This window comes from Sycon ciliatum, chromosome 9 (genome assembly GCF_964019385.1).
Source record: "Sycon ciliatum chromosome 9, ocSycCili1.1, whole genome shotgun sequence".
Classification (NCBI taxonomy): Eukaryota; Metazoa; Porifera; class Calcarea; order Leucosolenida; family Sycettidae; genus Sycon; species Sycon ciliatum.
Window position 1 is genome coordinate 22,218,995 of NC_088651.1, and position 19,124 is coordinate 22,238,118.

Genomic DNA, 19,124 nt, shown 5'->3' on the forward strand with positions numbered 1-19,124 from the left:
AGAGTGTGTTGCTCCGTACATGGGAGCTCGCGGTTTTCCTGCCGACTTGAATTCTCACTTGACTGACTCACGACTGCCATCCAGAGCACACGAGAAGATGATTGTTGTTCTATTTCCTAAATCCAAACGACAATTTCTTCCCAATAACGAGGTACATGAACGAACATGAACATGACTGTAGGGCTGCTCAATGAAATCCGATCACGTGAGTCAAGTACGCGCGGGGCGTTGTGCAGATCTGCAGACGCACAGGCCACACCTGCGAATGCTGGGATGGGAACTGGTGCAGAGCGCTAACTTACTTACCAGTATAACAACTGGACGCGTGGAATCGGATTTCATTGAGCTGCGCTAGCCCTTTCTGCGGAGACCAGGACAACAGCGGGCCATGTAAACATACCGAGGATCTACTCTGCACAAATCGTCAGGTGCTAGAAGAAGGATAGCTCGAGTTTCGAGTAGTACCGGCCGAAGAACAATGACCTGAATAGAAAAGCGAAAAAAAGAACATCGGATTCGGACGCTTTCCGAACGAGAGAGAAACACACCGGGCAACACGGACAGTTGTCGACTACATAGTGTCCTATGGCTGCTCCTTGATCCTGCAGACAGACAGGCAGCATGGCCTGTTCGCTGGAGAATCATCGAGCTGCAGCGCAGGTTGGGGAAGGGACAGCACTGACCTAATGTCGTTACGTTCGTGAGCTTGTTCGGCCTCTTGAGCGTAAGTCCGGCTCAGCTGTGTTTTATTGATGCAATAATTATGACAAATGTCCAAAACAGAACTAGCAACAGCAGTAGTTCGTAAGTCAGCACAGTGGAAATCCAAGGTCCCCGACGCAGACCCGCGGCAGCACATGGTTGTGGGTCGCAAAACCGCCATGTACAGTATCGAGCAGAGTGTGAGTGTGCAAGATGCCAGCGCAGCTTTTCTGCATCTCACGCATGCCTTTGCGCATTCTTTGCGGCCGTTTGCCCACATTGCCGACCCGCGGCAGAAGCAATTTGTTACGACGTGCTGAAACGGCCAGAAGAGAGAGAGAGAGAAAGAGCCGTGGAGAAGTCGGCTCCGCTGTCGAAGTGGGGATACAAATAGGTTGGAGCCTGTCCGTCCCCTGGGCTCCAGTTTCGTTTGCTTGTAGAACGGAAGAGGTTGTGTTGGCTCACACGCCAAGCGTAGGGATGTCGCCTTTGGCACTGCCGCGGGGCGTGTGGAAGTCGTGGAGATCTGGCGGTGGAGCATCACGATGGATAGTCGCATGGCTCTTGAATCAAGTCCTGGTTCGAGTTATTCAAGCGAGACTGGAATACGAGGAACACCCTCAAGGTGAGTGGACGCGACCTGTCGGGGAACATATTTTTCTTGTCACTTCCTGAATGGAACACATTGACCTCGCTGTCAGTGGCGCTTGTTGCCCGTCACTGTTACGCGTGTGTGTCCGCGATGGTTTGGCATCTACCAGCTTTGCGGAGAGCTTGCTCACTGCGTGGCCATCTGGGACAGGCCGTAGATTAGCGTCTGTCAGGAGGACGAAGCCAAGTGAAGTACAAGGAGCACTGAGCCGGTGCTACTGTTTCTCGCGCCCGCAGCTCCACAAAACCCAGAGAAATAATTACCTGTGACACCACTGTGTTTGCCAAAGCTTGGCAGGTAGCTGACGAGATCAAGTGTGAAGTCATCCGGAATATCTGCCCCCCCCCCCCCCACACTCTCACACATTTTTATTGAGTTCATGATCAATGAAAAGATATGTATCACGGAGAGCGTCACATTCATGGTTCAGGGATACCACTTTTCAGTGGTTAGAAATCTGAAAGAATCAGCCCTCCCCCCCCCCCTCCCCCCCCTAGGCCTCGACCAAATATGCTTGCGCATATTTCCGCATATTTTGTGAGACAGTTCATATATTATGGCATATTGAGCGACAAAGGGAATATTGGAATGAAAGCAGCATATAATTCAAATATTCTGAAGAAAATGAGGACAAAACATTCAAATTATGGACAAAATGTGTTCAGAAATGCCTTTTATGGATGAATTTGGAATTGTTGAGGCGTTTGCTACATTTCCCCATGGATGAACACTTCGCTACGGTTCCTGGGGACACACCCCAGCCATACTATTCCGCATGTGTTGTTAATTTGCACCATAAGCATGATAGTCGTGAAGCCAATGAATATTCCAAGGTTGTAATTTTACTGAAATGATCTAAACTTTCTGCTTGTGTCGAGCATATTTTGGCATATTTTGGCATATCTTTTTGCATATCTTGCTAAGCCTGTGGCATATTATGGACGTTTTCCCTGATATGCGACGAGCATAATATGCTCTTTTTTTTTAGCATATTTGGTCGAGGCCTACCCCCCCCCCCCCTTGCCAGGATAAAAGGTTAGATAGGAAGGGAAGGCAACTAAACAGATTTAGGGGCCGTCCGGGGTTACTGATTGTTTTTGAGAAACAAGAAGTCTTAGCTTTTTTCAACGCCCACCCACCCACCCACACTTTCTGCAGGTAAAACACAGTCTGACAAAATATTGATTTCGATCTTCGGCACCCAGACGTAACTGGGCATTCTCTATGTACATTCAGGAATTATTTTCAAAACGAAACTCCTAAAACCCACCCACGCCCGAACGAAAACATTTCGTTTTGAAAATACTATAGGTAGCCTTGGACGACTTGGTGAACGTTCGCATATTGCCTTGGCAGAATGTTCGTCCGTGAAGACTTAGATTATATCAGTTCCATAAGTGGAACACGACAACAACCCCATAGGCCTATTTTCTCATCGCTCGGTAGCTTTGTCAATGTGTTAGGCCTCGGTTGCTAGCATTTGGAAGCCTGAGAAACTGCACATGTCTGCGATATTCCATGGACCACAGGAGTGTTCAACTCTTCTAGTCAACGCTATGTGGAGACAGACCTATTTCGCAACAACGTAGTGTGGCAGAGTCGCCGTCCGAACATCATATTCGTCATGGCGGATGACCTCGGTAAGAAAATAGAAATGATCAGGTTCGCCCGGTTTGCAATAGCACCCCCCCCCCCCCCTTGCCCCCACCCCCAAGTGTTGAGAAGCACCCAGGTACACACCTTGTCATTGGACGGTCATCATTATGCTCAACAAACCGGTTAGTGGGTAATGCCGACATCACAATTGTGCAGGGGGAGAGGCAGGGGCATTGGAACTGGTGCGGTAGGTGCGGCTTTCTTGAAGCAATAAGCAATGGGCTATTTGGGCCCAAGTTTCAGTTTTCGCCCAGAGAGGCCCACAACCACCAATAACGAATACCTTCCGACTCCCCTGAGAGGGGCAGCTCACCAAGCAAAATGGGCCGGGAATACCCAGATCCCACCATCATCCGCATGTCTTTGAGATTATACTACTGGCATGTTGTCCTGTCCCGGGTAATACTCAGTTTAGACAAAGACCCCCCGAGTCAAATGGATCTCATGTGATTTTCTACCACCCCAACATTATGAACTCCATTTCCAACATCATCTCTCAACCCTGAAAACGTGCTGAGTAGCAGTAGCGGCTGGGGCAACCCCGCTCTCTCAGATTTCAGCTCAGTTGGTTGTGCTGTACGGTACCCCGCCTCAGAGCCTATGTAGTTGATGTCACTGCAATCATTCCAGCTAGGCAAACTGAGTTCCACTGATTACACCTGATTATGAAACCAGATTTCCGTGAGAATCAGTCTGAGATCTCTCAGGGTTTTAACTTTTAATGGCCAGCGGCATTAGGCCGGATATATTCACCCAACGCAGGGCTTGTGTGTTCGACCCATCAACTAATGCACATCTTACTACTGGTGTCCCATGCACTGCGATGTGCAGGCTGGAACGATGTTGGCTGGAACCCCTACTCCAGAGTGAAGACACCCACGCTGACCAAACTAGCGGCAAAGGGTGTTATCCTCTCCAATTCTTACACACTACCAAAGTGTGCACCGTACGTATTATTCTATTTTTTTATTCTCATTCATTCCTATTTTACTAGGGAATTCCCAACAGGCGTCATCGCCTTCTTACAGGGAACCCTAAGAACGTCTTGATGGATGATCGAAATTCAGCAGTATGACCTCCTATTGTGCAATGTTATGCAGTGCCAGGACTAGTCATATTTTGAATGAGAAATTTGGCCTGTTTGTGTCTCTCGATCTTTTGATCACATTGAACTGAAAATCAAATTCTCTCTGATTTGTTCCTTTCCGGGTTTTGCATCTTAGCTCTTCAAATGAACACACAGAGCTCAGTATCAGGGGCGGATCCAGACATCTCTATAGGGGATTCCGGTTTAGCCACAACTGAATAGCTGATACATGCGCAAGCACAATGCATATGATTTCCTGTAGTACTTTCGCAAAAGTCAGGGGGTTCCGGCGAACTCCGGAACTCCTCCCTCCCCTTGAATCCGCCCCTGAGTATAGATACAGGATGCTCCTTGCTGATTTTTTTCTGGTTGCCTGTTTGCTGCCTGGCAGGTCACGGTATGCCTTCATGACTGGCCGCCATCCAATCTACTCTGGATTCCAGGTACAGTCAGCGTGCAATGGGGCACACATGCGTTTACATCATGCAAGCAATATAACCAGTGCACCCTCCCCACATGCTCTGGAGATATGTTTGTTTTACTTTTTATTTATTTATTTCTGCACCTCGGAGCATGTCAAAACAGCCAATTGAATTGAGGAGAGGGTGAGACCAACAACGGAAGAAGAGAAAAAAAGAAAAGGAAAGCGCGTACACAAAAAGGTGTCGGGATTAGCAAGGTACGAAGCAATGGGACGCCCAGTGAGCTATGCAGCAGAAGTGACATCATAATCTTTTTTGTGATTCCTCTACACAGTGTTGAGGCGGTCTCTTTCAGGAAAAAGCCATGGCCACTTGGTACGGTATTCATTATTTTACTTTATCAAGTGAATAGGAAATGATGCCTTTTACCAGCCAAGGGCTGGCTGTCACAGATTGGCAGCATTCTGACGCTCCTTTCCTGTGCATTTTGTACTTTCCTGTGCATTTTGTACTCCTTTCCTGTGCATTTTGTACTCCACTAGGCGACTAACGCACGGCCCGATCAACCAATCGGCGCTCCCCTGGACACGCCACTCTTCTCCAATGTCATGAAGAAACTCGGCTACGAAACACACTTGATTGGAAAGTAAGCTGTCACCGCCATTAGCATCCTCAGATGTGTGCTACAATGGAATTTGCTGGTGCAATCGAACTCTTCAGAAGGCACTTTCAACAAGGACATAATTGTCTGAATGTTCATTGTATTTTTTTGTAGAAACTGTTCTTGACTCATCGAAATTCTGAAATAGATGGTCATATTAGGTGATGTCTCAAGGACATCATATCAACACCACAATCACATCCCAATAGCACCATAAATTCATAATGGCATGAAAGTGACACCACAATGACGTCACAGTTTGAACCATGAACAGATACTTGCATGGAAGCATATGTTACAGGTAGTTCGAGAAATCACAAGAGGCCTTGTGTCAACAATGTTCTCCATCCAGTTGCAAACACTATGCTGTTGTCTGTTCTGATCTCCGCTTCTAGATGGCATCTTGGCTTCTGCAACTGGTCTTACACGCCAACGGAGAGAGGGTTCGACTCATTCTTTGGATTCTACGGTGGCTCCACAGATCACTACGTGCACTGGAAACTCTGTATGCTCTAGAGACTAGGGAAAAGCGGTTTTGTGAATGATATCACTGTTAACTTTATGCTTTGCATTGAGTTGGAACAGAGAGTTACATCATCGTGTATGTTTGCATGAAGGGGCAAACCAGGGAATGCATTGCCGCTCTATGCCCGTCAGTTCAGTTACTGAACATAAGATTCCAGTAACTCCACACCACCGATCATTGCCCCTTGTATTTTGTGACAAATGTTGGTCCAAAGTCCAGGGCAGAGAGTCTGAGTTCCATGGTTTTCTTTCACTTCGGTGCACCCAGCAAGCTTTTGAAGTTCATGTAAGAGCATAATGAGAGTTTACCAGGAGAGCCATTTTCTTCAAATCAGTGCCCAGAAGAATAGCTAAAGTAGGCTTAATTAAAGGCTAAGCCTGTATCACTATTGTCTCCTTGCAATAAATACAATCCTGGGCACATGGTTGTCTCTCTGTGCAGGGAATAAGATGCTGGGTTATGATCTTCGCAGCAATAAGGAGGAAGTGCATGAGCAGTTCCGCAACAGATTCTCCGCTGTAAGTAGCAGAAAGGTACAGCACGCTGCACATGCCCTCATGTGTGTGTGTGTGTGTGTGTGTGTGTGTGTGTGTGTGTGTGTGTGTGTGTGTGTGTGTGTGTGTGCACACTACCATGCATACACACATAAGTATGCACAAATGCATGGACACATACGCACACCTGTCCTGTCCTGAAAATTGCCATAGAACGGTCACATGTCCCCTCATACGAGGGGCCGACTGACATGGGGTAGGTTGTGTGTGTGTGTGTGTGTGTGTGTGTGTGTGTGCGCGCGCACGCGTATTTCAGAAGGCCATTCTCAAAGCGTGATATGCCACGACGTAAGTGCAAGGAGGAGCGCAGCAAGGCGATAGATGAATACTTGCTGGCACCGGTACTACCGCAACCGAGTTGGGCGCAGATGATGAAGGGCACGTAGACCGACCGTCGGGTAGACATTTATGGGCAGTGAGGCCTCTGGTGCTCCTAAACCACCGCTGACACGTGGGGCATCGCTTGCTCCCAATCTGATCTGCTATCGCCTTGCTGCGCTCCTCCTTGCACTTGTGTCGGGCCATATCACTCTTTGAGAATGGCCTTCTGAAATAATATTATGCGTGCGCGCGCACACACACACACACACACACACACACACACAGCACACCACGTACACAGAAATACACATATCGGCTGTAGAATGGTTCACACTGCTGCAGAACATACTTCCAGCAAGAATTTTGACAGCGCTTCCAGCCACACATCCTCACAATCTGCTCGAACTTCAATACTGCCTGTGTGCATATGAGGCATATTGATTAGTTTTAATCCAATCCTGTCTATATATGCTTGCTTTCTTACAGCACATCTTCACAAAGCACGCTCTGAGGGTTATTCGTAAGCATGACAGAAGCCGGCCGCTGTTTCTGGTCACAACGCTGGCTGCTCCACATGCACCCATGCAGGTAAGAGTGCTTTGCTTTGAAAGTGATGTCTTTACAAATGTCAGGCACCCGTGCAAGTGAGTACATACTTCGAATGTGATGTCTACGCAAACGATATTCTTAGTCCCTCAATGCCCATTTCTAGGTTCCACTACATCCGCGTCCCGTTGTGACATTCCACTCCTGTTGGTTTCCATGGTTTGTTTGACCACTGTTTCAATGACTTTACCTCCTGTATCCATGGTTTCGTGTCCTGTTTCCATGGTTTCTTGTCCTGTATCCATGGTTTCTTGTCCTGTTTCCATGGTTTCTTGTCCTGTTTCCATCGTTTCTTGTCCTGTTTCCATGGTTTCATGACTCTTATCCAGGCACCCATACGCTACAGAAGACTGTACCGACGGCAGGCTAAAGAAGGATGGTCAGCCAAGGAAATGACATATGCCGGTAATCACAGAAGTACTCTACTTGTTTATTCTGACTTCAATCAGAAACAGACGCCGGGCCGAGAAATTAGATATTGTGCTCGCTGCTCCCGAATGGGTCAATGCATAATGCCAGGGAATCCCTGGACGAAAGACTGCAAATGGTGTCTTGTTGCTCGAGTCTGAAATTGGATGTTGTCAGCAGACAGGGTGAAAATACTGTAATTTTGATTAAAAAAAAAACCCAGGTCAATACAACTCTTGCCTTCGATGTGGGAATTTGCATCATTTTCTCCTTTTGTGTGTACATTGTATGTACTGTTAACCGTGAAATTATTGCCATGGTCTAATTTCTGCGAATTTCGCGACCGCGTGGAAATTGCGAACTTTAGACAGCGCGAAAAGGAGATCCATGAAAGGTTTAGCAAGAATGCCATTCTGCAATCGCAAAATTAAAACCTCGCAAACCTGTCCGGATTCTGAAAACGCGAACTAAAAACGCCGCGAAAATTTCACGCTTCACAGTATGAAAGATCAACCAATAAGAGGACGGAAAAAGTGTTTTAACCCTTTAAGAGCCGCCCCATACTTGAATGCGTCGTAAACGACGCATTCAAATGCAAAACTTCAAAAGATCGTAACTCAGTCTAATCTCGCTCAAATCCATCGATCGAAATATCCAGGGCGAAGAGAAAACTCTCACCTGTCGGGAGAAACAATCCGCGAAGCGCTGCGAGCAACGGTTCCCGAGATAAATCACTCGTAAGTTGAGCCGCGATCGCGGCAATTTCAAAAGCGCGCAGTGCAACTTTAGTACTCAGATTTTTGAGACTTTTCGTCACGCTGGTTTACTCGAATTTGCACGGGTTTCACTGTTGATATTGTCAAGGGTACACAGCAAAAAATTTGGAACTCCACGATCGAGTAGAATGAAATATCTGGAGCGGGACGCAATTGGACGCATTTGGGGCATTTTTCGTACTGTCGCTGCGATCTAGCGCTGGATAGACGGTGTGCTGGCTATCATGATCGACCTCATTCTCTTCCTCTCGCGAATACCTTTCCAGGAAGCCCTAGATTGTGAGGATTGAGTGAGTAGAACTGGAGCTATGATCCGAGGTACATGAAAAAATGCAGATTTTCGAAAATTTCCTGTGGCTCTTAAAGGGTTAACTTCTGAGTTTCACGCACAAAGTGATCATCAGAAAACAGTACATGTATGTAAGATCTGTTGGAGTGATACTATGACTATTGCAGCATGTTTTTCTAAATCTAGGATTTCTTTCGTGGGTTCTGTCTTCTCGTGTCCCCTGGCCCACAGCAATGGTGACTGCAGTAGACACTGCCATTGCCAGGATAGTGTCAATGCTGAAGAAGAGGAAGATGCTGGAGAACTCCATTCTGATTTTCACATCGGACGTAAGTAACCCAATGGATGTGAACACATTGACTTAATTCCCTGTCTTTCAAAGAAGACAATTTGATGGTTTGTATTGCGAAACATTCACCATCAATTCCTTTACGTATTATGCGTACTACCTCTATGTCTGTCCATCTGTGAGTCCGTCCGTCCGCCCACCTGTCAGTCGGTTTGTATGTCCATCCGTTCGTAGGTCCGTCTGGCTGTCGGTCCCTCTATCTGTCCATGTGTCTATGTAGCTGCACATCTGCCCCTCTTTCTATCTCTGTTCATTCATCGGTCCACCGGTTTGTTTATGTTGCCAATCTACATGCATAATTATACACAGTCTGATGAGTAGTTTTAACACGAAACTCGGAGTCACGATAACCATATTGGTCTCGGTTGTTCTGGTTTGTGTAATACGCCGTGCCCTTGTTAGGAGATCAAGCACTGTTTGCGGCAAAGACATGAGATACTTTTGTCTACAATCATCCATCACACATATTAAATAAGCCTTGCAAGGTTGAAAACCTTTTGTTTAAGTTTGGTTGACAGTGTGTTACAAGGCGGAGGACGCAGTAAGGAGCATTGTTTTCAACACTGTGCGTCCTCCGCAGTGTAACATTCTGTCCACTCAACATGCACGTACTTGTGCTTGCCTAACCATGTATGCACTGGTTTGATTGCCTCTCTCCTCACATCTAGAACGGTGCGTTTGCCCCGGCCAGCAACTACCCATTGCGGGGCACAAAGTCAACACTGTTTGAAGGAGGAACACGAGTGCCGACCATGGTGTACAGCCCACTGCTACAGAAACATGGTTATGTCAATACGGAGTGAGTTAGCACATGCTTCAAAGTGTTCTAGAATACATTCTCATCGTGTTCCGTGTCATAAATCGTTTGAGTGCAATCCTGATCATGCTGTGGCATATCAGCGGTCTACTCGTGGAAGACACTGGTTCTGCAATCACACCTGTTGTGCAGCGAGTCCCCCTTTTTTTCTATACTTTCACAACTAAACCCTGCCACTGAAAAGTAGATTCCGCTTTAAGTGTGCATTGTAGTTCCATATACAGCCAAACGGAATTGTACTACACTCAACCTTGGTACTAAGTATCAGTCACCGGCAGACCAGCAACCCGGGGTATGACAGTTACTTGCAAGTGCAGTGTTGCTCAATGAAATCTGATCGAGCAAGTCAGCGCCGTGCCCTGGAACTTACAAGCGAAAATCTCAATGTTCGCAGGTCTGGGGCTACGTTACGCTCGGAGCGTAATTGAATCTCTAAAAATCTAAATTATCGTGTCCGTTCCCGAAGGGAACTCACGACGGCCGCTAACACCCGATAAATCCTAGCGGCAGATGCAGCGCCTAACGGTGGGGGTGAGTGGATAAGTCTCACAACCACTGGCACAAGTGCCGAAAACGACCCCATCAGCTCCATCCATATTTGAATCACTCGATCGGATACACTGAGCAGCACTGTGCTTGTATATGCTACTAAATACAGGTGTATTCACAGAATGAGTAAAGTTCCATACCAGCAGCCAGTAGTGCTAAGTTTGCAGCTTGAGCAGCTGGTTTTAGTTGCAGTTGCACTGCATTGGGTTATGAGAGGAGAAAGCATTCCGCATCACTCAGGCCGGAATTTTGGGACACTTGAGAAAGAGAAACTGTGTTGTGAAGAAGCGCTGATTGCATCTATCTCTGCATTGTGTGCTCTTTCGTTCCTGTACAGTCTGTTCCACAGCACGGATTGGCTACCGACATTGGCCTCCATTGCTGGTGCAAAACCGGAGGGTAAGTGACAAATGTTTGCCTTGCAAATAAAAATTCTAAAAAATCAATATAATACTATATCAGTAAAATTTGTTTTGCAATCCTGAAAGATCAAGTGACAGATGCAGCTCCGCTGATGAGTTCCCAGGAATAATATCCTGGGTCCTGGAATTGATTACAGGTTGACTGCTGCCTGTGGAGGGATGCCTGTGGAGGGATGGAATATACAATTTTTCTTTTCTACAAAAACACACGCCATTTGACGGCACAAAGCAGCAAGGCAGCGATGAGACACATAGAAAGGCAGGAGTGGGGGAGAGGCAGGGGCAGCTTGACTGACCATAGGGTCTCGGCTTCATAGCAACCCAAGCACAAGTGCTAGTGAGTTTGTAGTCATGATACCAACCACTCCTACATGTACCTGCTGCCACAATAGCCAGAGTTCCCAGATTACCTAGAGTACCTAGAGTAAGGAAAAGCCTTTTGTACGGGCAAAGCAAATGTGCTTACATATGACACAAAATCTCAATACAAAAACAATTGATCGAAACGCCAAGAATCTCAAGAAAGACTCGATCCTGTGTTGCCATAACGGGAACTGAAACCCAGCACAAATCTAAGAAGATGGCAAGTACAGACAGTTGTCGGTCGATTACCTAGAGTGCTCAATACCACAAGGATGGAGCATTACCACAAAGGCAGAAGAGAACAGAGACAACCGCGGCTAGGTCATTGTCGTAACACTGCCGTTTCATGCACACAGCATAGCTAAGGCAATCCTCAGACAACTGATAACCTGTACAACATCTGGGTCCAAATTTGCAACCTTCATCTGAATCCTAGTGCGCTCATACCTCAGCTTTCTGGGCAATTTAGCCTAGTGGGCATCCTTTATGAGTTTAAGTGAAAACGCTATTAGTCCTTTGCAACTTGTTCCAGCAATAGTGACGTCAAATGCCATACCTCCCTCCTTCCCCCTCCCCCCCCCCCAAAACATAAATGTGATTCAGAGGTCTGGACATTTCAAAGTGTACCTGTAGTGCCCGGTCCTGGACCGCCCGGATAGGGGTAGTCCTGGACCGCCCGGATAGGGGTAGTCCTGGACCGCCCGGATAGGGGTAGTCCTAGACCGCCCGGATAGGGGTACAAATGTGCAGGCTCTCCTGTCTTCTATTTCTCAGACATTCCACACAATGTGGACGGCATGGACGCCAGCCAGTCGCTACTCGCGGGCATGCCCTCGCCACGGCAAGAAGTCCTGTACAACGTGGAAAGAAACGGCGGTCGCTACAAAGCGTCCATCCGCGACACGCGCTGGAAGCTGCTGATTGGAAGCTGGAAGAAAATAAGAGGTGGGTGCGAGAAACGCACACAATTTGGTGGTACAGTGAAACCGGTGTAAGACGACCGTTCAAGGGACCTTCAAAACGTGGTCTCTGTTACCAGGTGGTCTCCTTATCCAGGGTCATTGGACTGGAAATAGCATCCTTGGGTCCTGGTTTCAGTTGTCTTCTGGGACAGATGGTCGCCCTATCCGTGTGGTCGCCTAAACAGGTTTTGCTGTATGCAAGGCGACCCTACTGCAATTAAACTGCTATTCATGAAAGCAAGAATGTTCTCAGCCTAAGAGGATGTGACCCCTTGGTTCTTTGGCACACGACAGTTCAATAGCATTGATGAAGGACCAACTGGGGAGCCTGAAGCCTGACTGCCACAGACCTGGAGTAGAGCTGCAGGTATGGAGCAGATGAACTTCGGTAAACTAGAAAATAGTTTTCAACGGATACTACTGCATTATCTGGAGTATAAGACGCACTACAATAGAGTATATTCTGCACCCAGATTTTGTGTCACGAAATACAGACACCTACCGTTTCTATCCCCATTGACTTGGCAATTGTAGTAAACGCTGCACTGGCGTGGTTTGGTGAATTGCTCGTGTTTAGAGTGCGGCTTGTACATGTACTCTGGAAGATACGGTAAGTGTGCAATGATACTGTTTTCTGCTACTGCTGTGCTACATCCTGTGCACAGCTGGTTGGGGGAATGATATCGATGTCATGCTGAAGGCACAGCACCCGATACCGCTCCGATCGCTGCTCAACCCGTCCGGCGTGCCGTGGAACACGTCCGCCTCGTACTCGCGCATTGCACAGCAAGCCGGCCTGGAGAATACGGATCTCAGCGGCCCGTACTGGATCGGGACCACTCCTTACTCGCTGTTCGACCTGAAAGGTATGCTGACGATCAAGATGGATGTGTACGTGTTTTTAGATGCAACATTAGCGTATTCTCATACCGCCCATTGTAATCCAAGTCTTGATATATCCTGTAAGCAGAAAGGCAACGTAAACCATTTGAATGATTCTGTGGGAGCCTTCCCGACATGAACAGAAGGTGGCATGGTGTGTCTGTACACTTCTTCAACTTTGTTTTGAATTAGACTTTGAAGTAGGCATTATGGAGCAAAGATTTCAATCAATTCAGTATTCGAAAGGAAGTATTCAACAGGAACTCAAGCGCTGGTGGTGGTTGACAGTAGGGCATGATTAACCACAGGTACCGGTATTGTAGAAGAATAGTTTGGGAAACTCCAAACGCAGCTCTCTATCATGTCTGTCAAATAATGATCAACACATGCCAAGACAATCACATGCTCTAACTGGCTGTATTGTGTGTCCGGGGTGCTCGGTCGGCCCGTCACCGTCCAGTTCACATGCTTCGTGAGTTGGCGATGGTGGAGGGTCGGGTTCCCCTGCCGTGATTAGTGCTGCAACGAGCTTGTTTTGTGTGAAAGTATAATTATTATATTTAAAAGAGTCGGCGTGGAGAAAGCAATTTTATGAGTGCAACAAAGAGTATAATAGATGCAGACATGGCAGCCTCAGTTCCGATAATATTCACTGATGAGCGGATTCAGCGGAACACGAAAATCGATTTTGAATGACATAAAAAATCCTTTAAAAATCCATTAAGTCGTTGTTGTCTGGCCATGTCTGCATTTATTATACTCTTTATTGCACTCGTATATTATATTTGAAACTCGGATGTTGAGCTATAAATAAATGTAAAAAGGAAAAGGACATATGGATACGAGTTTCGAGTAACTCTCCATCCCTGTAACTGGATACTATATACAGTCAGAAAGTGCAATAACTAGGCACAAAACTGACAGAGTACTGAGACATTCGACGTCCTGACACCTAGCTTCAACACATCTCCGTAGCACTAACCGACAGCCTTCCAACTTGAAAGGTTCAAGGTTCGTTTCCATATGTCCTTTTCCTTTCTACTTTTATTATTGGCTCAATACCCGAGTTTCAAATTATTATTATTATTATATTTATAAATGCGATTAATAGTATAAGTGAAGCGGACATTACAAAATGATGAATGAGAATACATGTATCTAAAATGGTTGTTCCTAATCGATTTTCTTGAGACTATCATCAGGGAAAATCGTCTCACAATAGAGGCTATACGGAGAAACAAACTACTTATAGGTTATAAGATAGTGGGGAGTATACAAGGTGAGGTGTGAAGAAAAAAAACTAAAGTGGGAAAGAAGACGAAAAAAAATAGAAGAAAAGATGTGAGAGTGTTCCGACGGTGTGAGCTACTACAAAAGGTGAGTGAAATGAAGGCGTGGAACTGATGATAGTCTCAAGAAAATCGATTAGGAACAACCATTTTAGATACATGTATTCTCATTCATCATTTTGTAATGTCCGCTTCACTTATACTATTAATCGCATTAATAAAGTTATTGTCTCGTCGTCGCCTTTTCATTATATTTATACCTCACTAGTTTGAGGGAAAGATTTATACTTCAAGTATTACAAAATAATTGAGAGGCTTAGAATCGTTTTTATCAAAATCTAAATATTTGCCGGGTTGGAAGGTGGGATCTAACTGGCTGCAAAGTACAGTCATGGCCAAAGAAATCTAACCGACCTGCCATAAGCAGCACCAAGGCTCATGCAGCCACTTCGACCATCAGATCGGTTTATGGAGCGTGCGTGATGTAATTGAAATGGAAATGCGGCATTGCATTTGACTCTCAGGTCAGCTTTCTTTGGCAGCGGCTACAGATAGAGAGTGTGGTGTTCGATGTGTGTCTAGTTCACCCTCATTTGACTAACCACAAATTACTGGCACTTCACATAACATGACATATGTATGTGTGTACTTTTTGTTTTGCGTTGTACAGAAGACCCGTGTGAAAAGATCAACTTGCTGCACTATCGTGGTAGCCATGACGACCAGTTCACCCGCCTGTGGTCACGCTTGCAGGTATACATGTCCAAGACACACGACGATGTCGTCAAGGCAACCAAGCCAACCCGCCTGGCCGATCCACGGCGTTTCAACGGCTCCTGGTCCCCAGGATGGTGTTGAAGTGTTACACGCAATGGAGCTGGCGGAACATATCCACTTCCAAGTGAAGAACCAACTGGCATTCTTGGCCTTCAAATGCTGCTCAAATTTGACTTGTTTTTTGGATACCAATTTGGATACTGTACCAAGAAAATTTGGGCTTTGGTATAATGCACAATTCTCAATTTTCTAACCCCCCCCTCGAATCCGGCAGCTAAATTTGTGAGCTTGAGAAAGTAAGTGAAAGAGACTTCTAACTGCTCATCCATAATATTGTTAAAACATTTCCTTCCCTAGAAGACGATAAGGAGCATCATTTGGCCGTTGAAATTTTCACCGTGACTTGACTCGCCGAGCAAACACCCGTTTTCCCCAAAGGCAATTCATCAAGTTTCCAGCCTCAGAACACCTTCAGGAATAAATCTTGAAAGGAGAGAGGTTGTTAATGAAATATAGTTTAGCATCTCGAATAATAATTACAACTGCAGTTGATAATCTGATGTTTCTGTGAGTCGCTTAGTCCACCATTCGCTTAGAATTAGTAACTTAAATCTGTTCTTCACAGAGAGTCAACATGCGTGTTAGGAGTGACTTGAATTACATGTACGACTGCAGTCTGATTTTACAACAGACTCTTCTCCTCCATGCGCCCTAAAGTCGACCATTGCTACCCTCCGTAGCCGTTACTCACATCAATAATGTTGTACCCGTGACCCCTTCGTTGTTTGAAATTACTGGTGTGAGCAATGGCTACCGCGGGTAGCAATGGTCGGCTTTAGAGCGCATGGAGGAGGAGAGTTTGTTGTAAAATTCAACAGTCGAATGGTAGATCTACCGTTCACAGTTTTATTGAAAACACAGTGTCATGGTAAGAAAGACACATGACTGTACACTATAGAGTACAGTGTTCATAGTGACGTGAAGACACGACGTGTTGTAGTGTTGATACAGCAAGTGATACACATGTGCTGGTAGATGCATGGTATTTTCCTAGATAAAATACAGTGGGTTATCACTCCCTTAGTATTGACTCCCATAGATTTTTGCTATACCCAAGCAGTCAAATATTCCTGCACATTTCACTCCTTCGGGCTATATTGACCGCTTATAATTGACTCCTTCTTAGCGATTGAACACATGCTTTGGTTAGTCGTGATAAATCTAATATTGACTTCGTACTTGGTCAGTATAGGAAATAAAAGACCTCGGCTTCGCCTCGGCCTTTTACTCGGCTTTTATTTATTTTTTATTTTTATACATGTACATACATGTATATTGACTTCGTACTCAGTCAATATTAGAATAATAATGATACAATCATAATTATTACTATGATTGTATTGAACTCTGCGTGAGTGCGCGTGTCCAGACAGTACAAGCAAACGCAAGTACATGTATAACTATTAGGGGGCGTTCGAATCGTCTTCATCGACTGCTCGAACACATTTTTAGAAAGAGATTAGTTGAAGTGTTCCATGAGAACGGTTTCTATCATTTTTAGAGTTTTTCAGTGGAATTGTCATGGCGATGATGACGTCCGATCAGATCGACCATATATCTCCACGTACTACGTGACGTAGCAAAACTCTTCGGAACTAATCCACCCCTCCCATCGGATGAGGTTGTGGAGTTTCGAGGAGTTTAGTTTTTCTGAAAAGGCCAATAAGGGACCATCGCAAAAGTTCGCAGAAGCCCCTGAAACGAAGAGCATACGATTGGGGGGGAGGGAGTCGGTGCGAAAATCGCAAACCGGGCTTCAATTCAAAAAAGTATTGACGACATAATTATAGGAGCTGTAGGATTAGCATGCCATCACAGCCGGCGTAGATCGCTTGTCAGGACGTGTATGGGGAATGTGAAAGCAATATACACCAATCAACGTTCATTGTACATGTAATGCTCAAAGGATACAACTGCATAGCTCTAGCTGTTCTCGCTCTTAGATCACCCACTGCAAGGTGATATCATCGTTGCATTTATAAAGTGCTGTACATTGTTACACACTGATACAACAATGCTTGTGTAGTATTATAATAATTATTATGTGTGAGCATCCAAGTGAAAAAATGAAGCCCATATTGTGACTGTCGTTTCGTTTGAGGGGGGGAGGGAGGGGGATCAGGCCCGAAACTCACGGTCTTCGTTTCAGGGGCTTCTGCGAACTTTTGCGATGGTCCCTAAGGCCACCTCTTCAGAAAAACGAAACTCCTCGAAAAGTCAAAGAGTGACAATTCGACTTGCGGGCATTTGACATGCGTTACCATGACACTAGATACATATATGTTGGCCAAGTACTTAAAAAGTCTTTGCCTTACCACTGCCAGTGCTCGAGCTCATGATTTGCCTGTGAGATCATCTGGAGATAACAGGATTGTGCTATGGGGAGGGGGGGGGGGGGGGGGGGAGGGGACGGTGCGAGATGTTCGAAGGTGGTTGCGTTCCTACGCAAGTGGAAGACTCAAACAAAGTCTCTTCGCATGCCACGGTTCTTTTCACAACCATCACACCCTCCCCTCTCCCCCGTAACACAATGCTGTTATCTCCAGATGCAGCCTCTATCTTTTCGCACCATGCTAAGGGCGCGTTCGAATTGTCACTCTTTGACTTTTCAAGGAGGTTCGTTTTTCTGAAGAGGTGGCGTTATTGGGCTCTTCAGAAAAACGAAGCTCCTCGAAACTCATCCGATGGGAAGGTGGATTCGTTTCGAAGAGTTTGGAATAGCTACGTGTACGTAACGTAGTACGTGGAGATGGTCGATCTGATCGGACGTCATCATCGCCATGACAATTCCACTGAAAACTCTAAAATGATAGAAACCGTTCTAATGGGACACTTCAACTAATCTCTTTATAACATTTGTTTGAACAGTTGAGAGAAGACAATTCGAACGCACCCTTAGAATATCTACACAGACGGGAGAGGAGATAGATCTATCTTGACAGTCTAGTGTATGGTCGTCGCTCCTGGCACGATGTACTCAACGAATGCTAGCCACAAATACTAGCTAGCAGGGAGAAGTATAAAACTGCTAGCTGAAGATACATGTATCTGGCTACGACTGCACGTCTCGAAGATCTATGTCATGTTGTGGGGACATTCTGCTTGGGGGTGCTCACTCCTCCAGCATCCAAAGCCTAGCGCTAATGAGGCGTCCAATCTACGAGCAGCAACGCGCAAGAACATCCACGAGACCACCGCGTTGCCACACGGTGCGCTTCTCCTAAACTGCTAAAGCTCACACAGGGAGAATAAAGCTGCCCTCTCCAGTTCCTCCCACAAGGTAAGGTGTTCATCGAGAGCAAGGTAATGTTCTTAGGATGTTCCTCGTTCTCCTTGCACCCTGAAGCTCTACCGCATTCCGGCGGTGCTGCGCCAGGGCGATCATCACCTCGAGGGATTCTACTCGATCTCCTGCAGGCGCTTGCACTGATGAGCTTCTTGCTCCTAAGCTCCGTATCCTCTGCTCGGCAGAGTTCTGAGGTTTCCTGTACGCGAACGCCGCCGCTGCATACATGAATTCATGATGAGCGAACATTATTACTCCGATTCGTCAGCCGTCAGCCCGAGCGACATGCACACACAGAGCAGCTGATACCGCTGGGGCTTTCCTTGGATCGTGTTCCTCGTCGCTGGGCGACCGGCGAAGTAGCTGCGACGTGAAGCTATCGGGATGTACCCGCGTACCCAGCCAGCTAGGAACTGAGCTCAGCTTCGTGTGTATTGTGAGCAAGAGAGGGATATGGAAGAAGACAAGAGGACCCTGTTTGTAGAATCCAGTCCAGAAATGCTGGTTCAAAGTGCATGGGGCCACAAGCCCTATGAAGCCCAGAGTCGCCTAGACCGATTATCGACCGGTGCCTCTCGATCATACACGCTTGAGGCGCGCGTTCACACACAGCAGAGGTAACATGCGCGTAACGTTCAGGTCAGTCTACGGACTCCCCTAATCTAATCAAATCCTATAATATTATTTTTTATAGCCTATTGAAATGCG

The 19,124-nt window shown here is 46.3% G+C and overlaps 1 protein-coding gene across 1 annotated transcript; it reads left to right on the forward strand.

Annotated features, from left to right (window-relative positions):
• The first annotated feature begins 875 nt into the window (after positions 1–875).
• Positions 876–15,685, forward strand: LOC135824984 (arylsulfatase B-like). Its single transcript, XM_065337722.1, has 15 exons — positions 876–1,327; positions 2,884–2,994; positions 3,842–3,956; positions 4,489–4,540; positions 5,062–5,165; positions 5,576–5,685; positions 6,148–6,224; positions 7,068–7,169; positions 7,517–7,592; positions 8,892–8,989; positions 9,678–9,808; positions 10,713–10,774; positions 11,935–12,105; positions 12,788–12,988; positions 14,964–15,685. The coding sequence occupies exons 1-15, from the start codon at positions 916–918 to the stop codon at positions 15,149–15,151; spliced, it is 2,010 nt and encodes a 669-aa protein (XP_065193794.1). The 5' UTR covers positions 876–915; the 3' UTR covers positions 15,152–15,685.
• Positions 15,686–19,124: the final 3,439 nt, after the last annotated feature.

Excerpts from the sequence above, each read along its gene's own strand:
- LOC135824984 (XM_065337722.1), top strand. The coding sequence starts at position 916 with ATGCCAGCGCAGCTTTTCTGCATCTCACGCATGCCTTTGCGCATTCTT. Across the intron at positions 3,957-4,488 it reads ACACTACCAAAGTGTGCACC|GTCACGGTATGCCTTCATGA; the intron begins GTACGTATTATT and ends GCTGCCTGGCAG. Across the intron at positions 7,170-7,516 it reads CTCCACATGCACCCATGCAG|GCACCCATACGCTACAGAAG; the intron begins GTAAGAGTGCTT and ends ACTCTTATCCAG.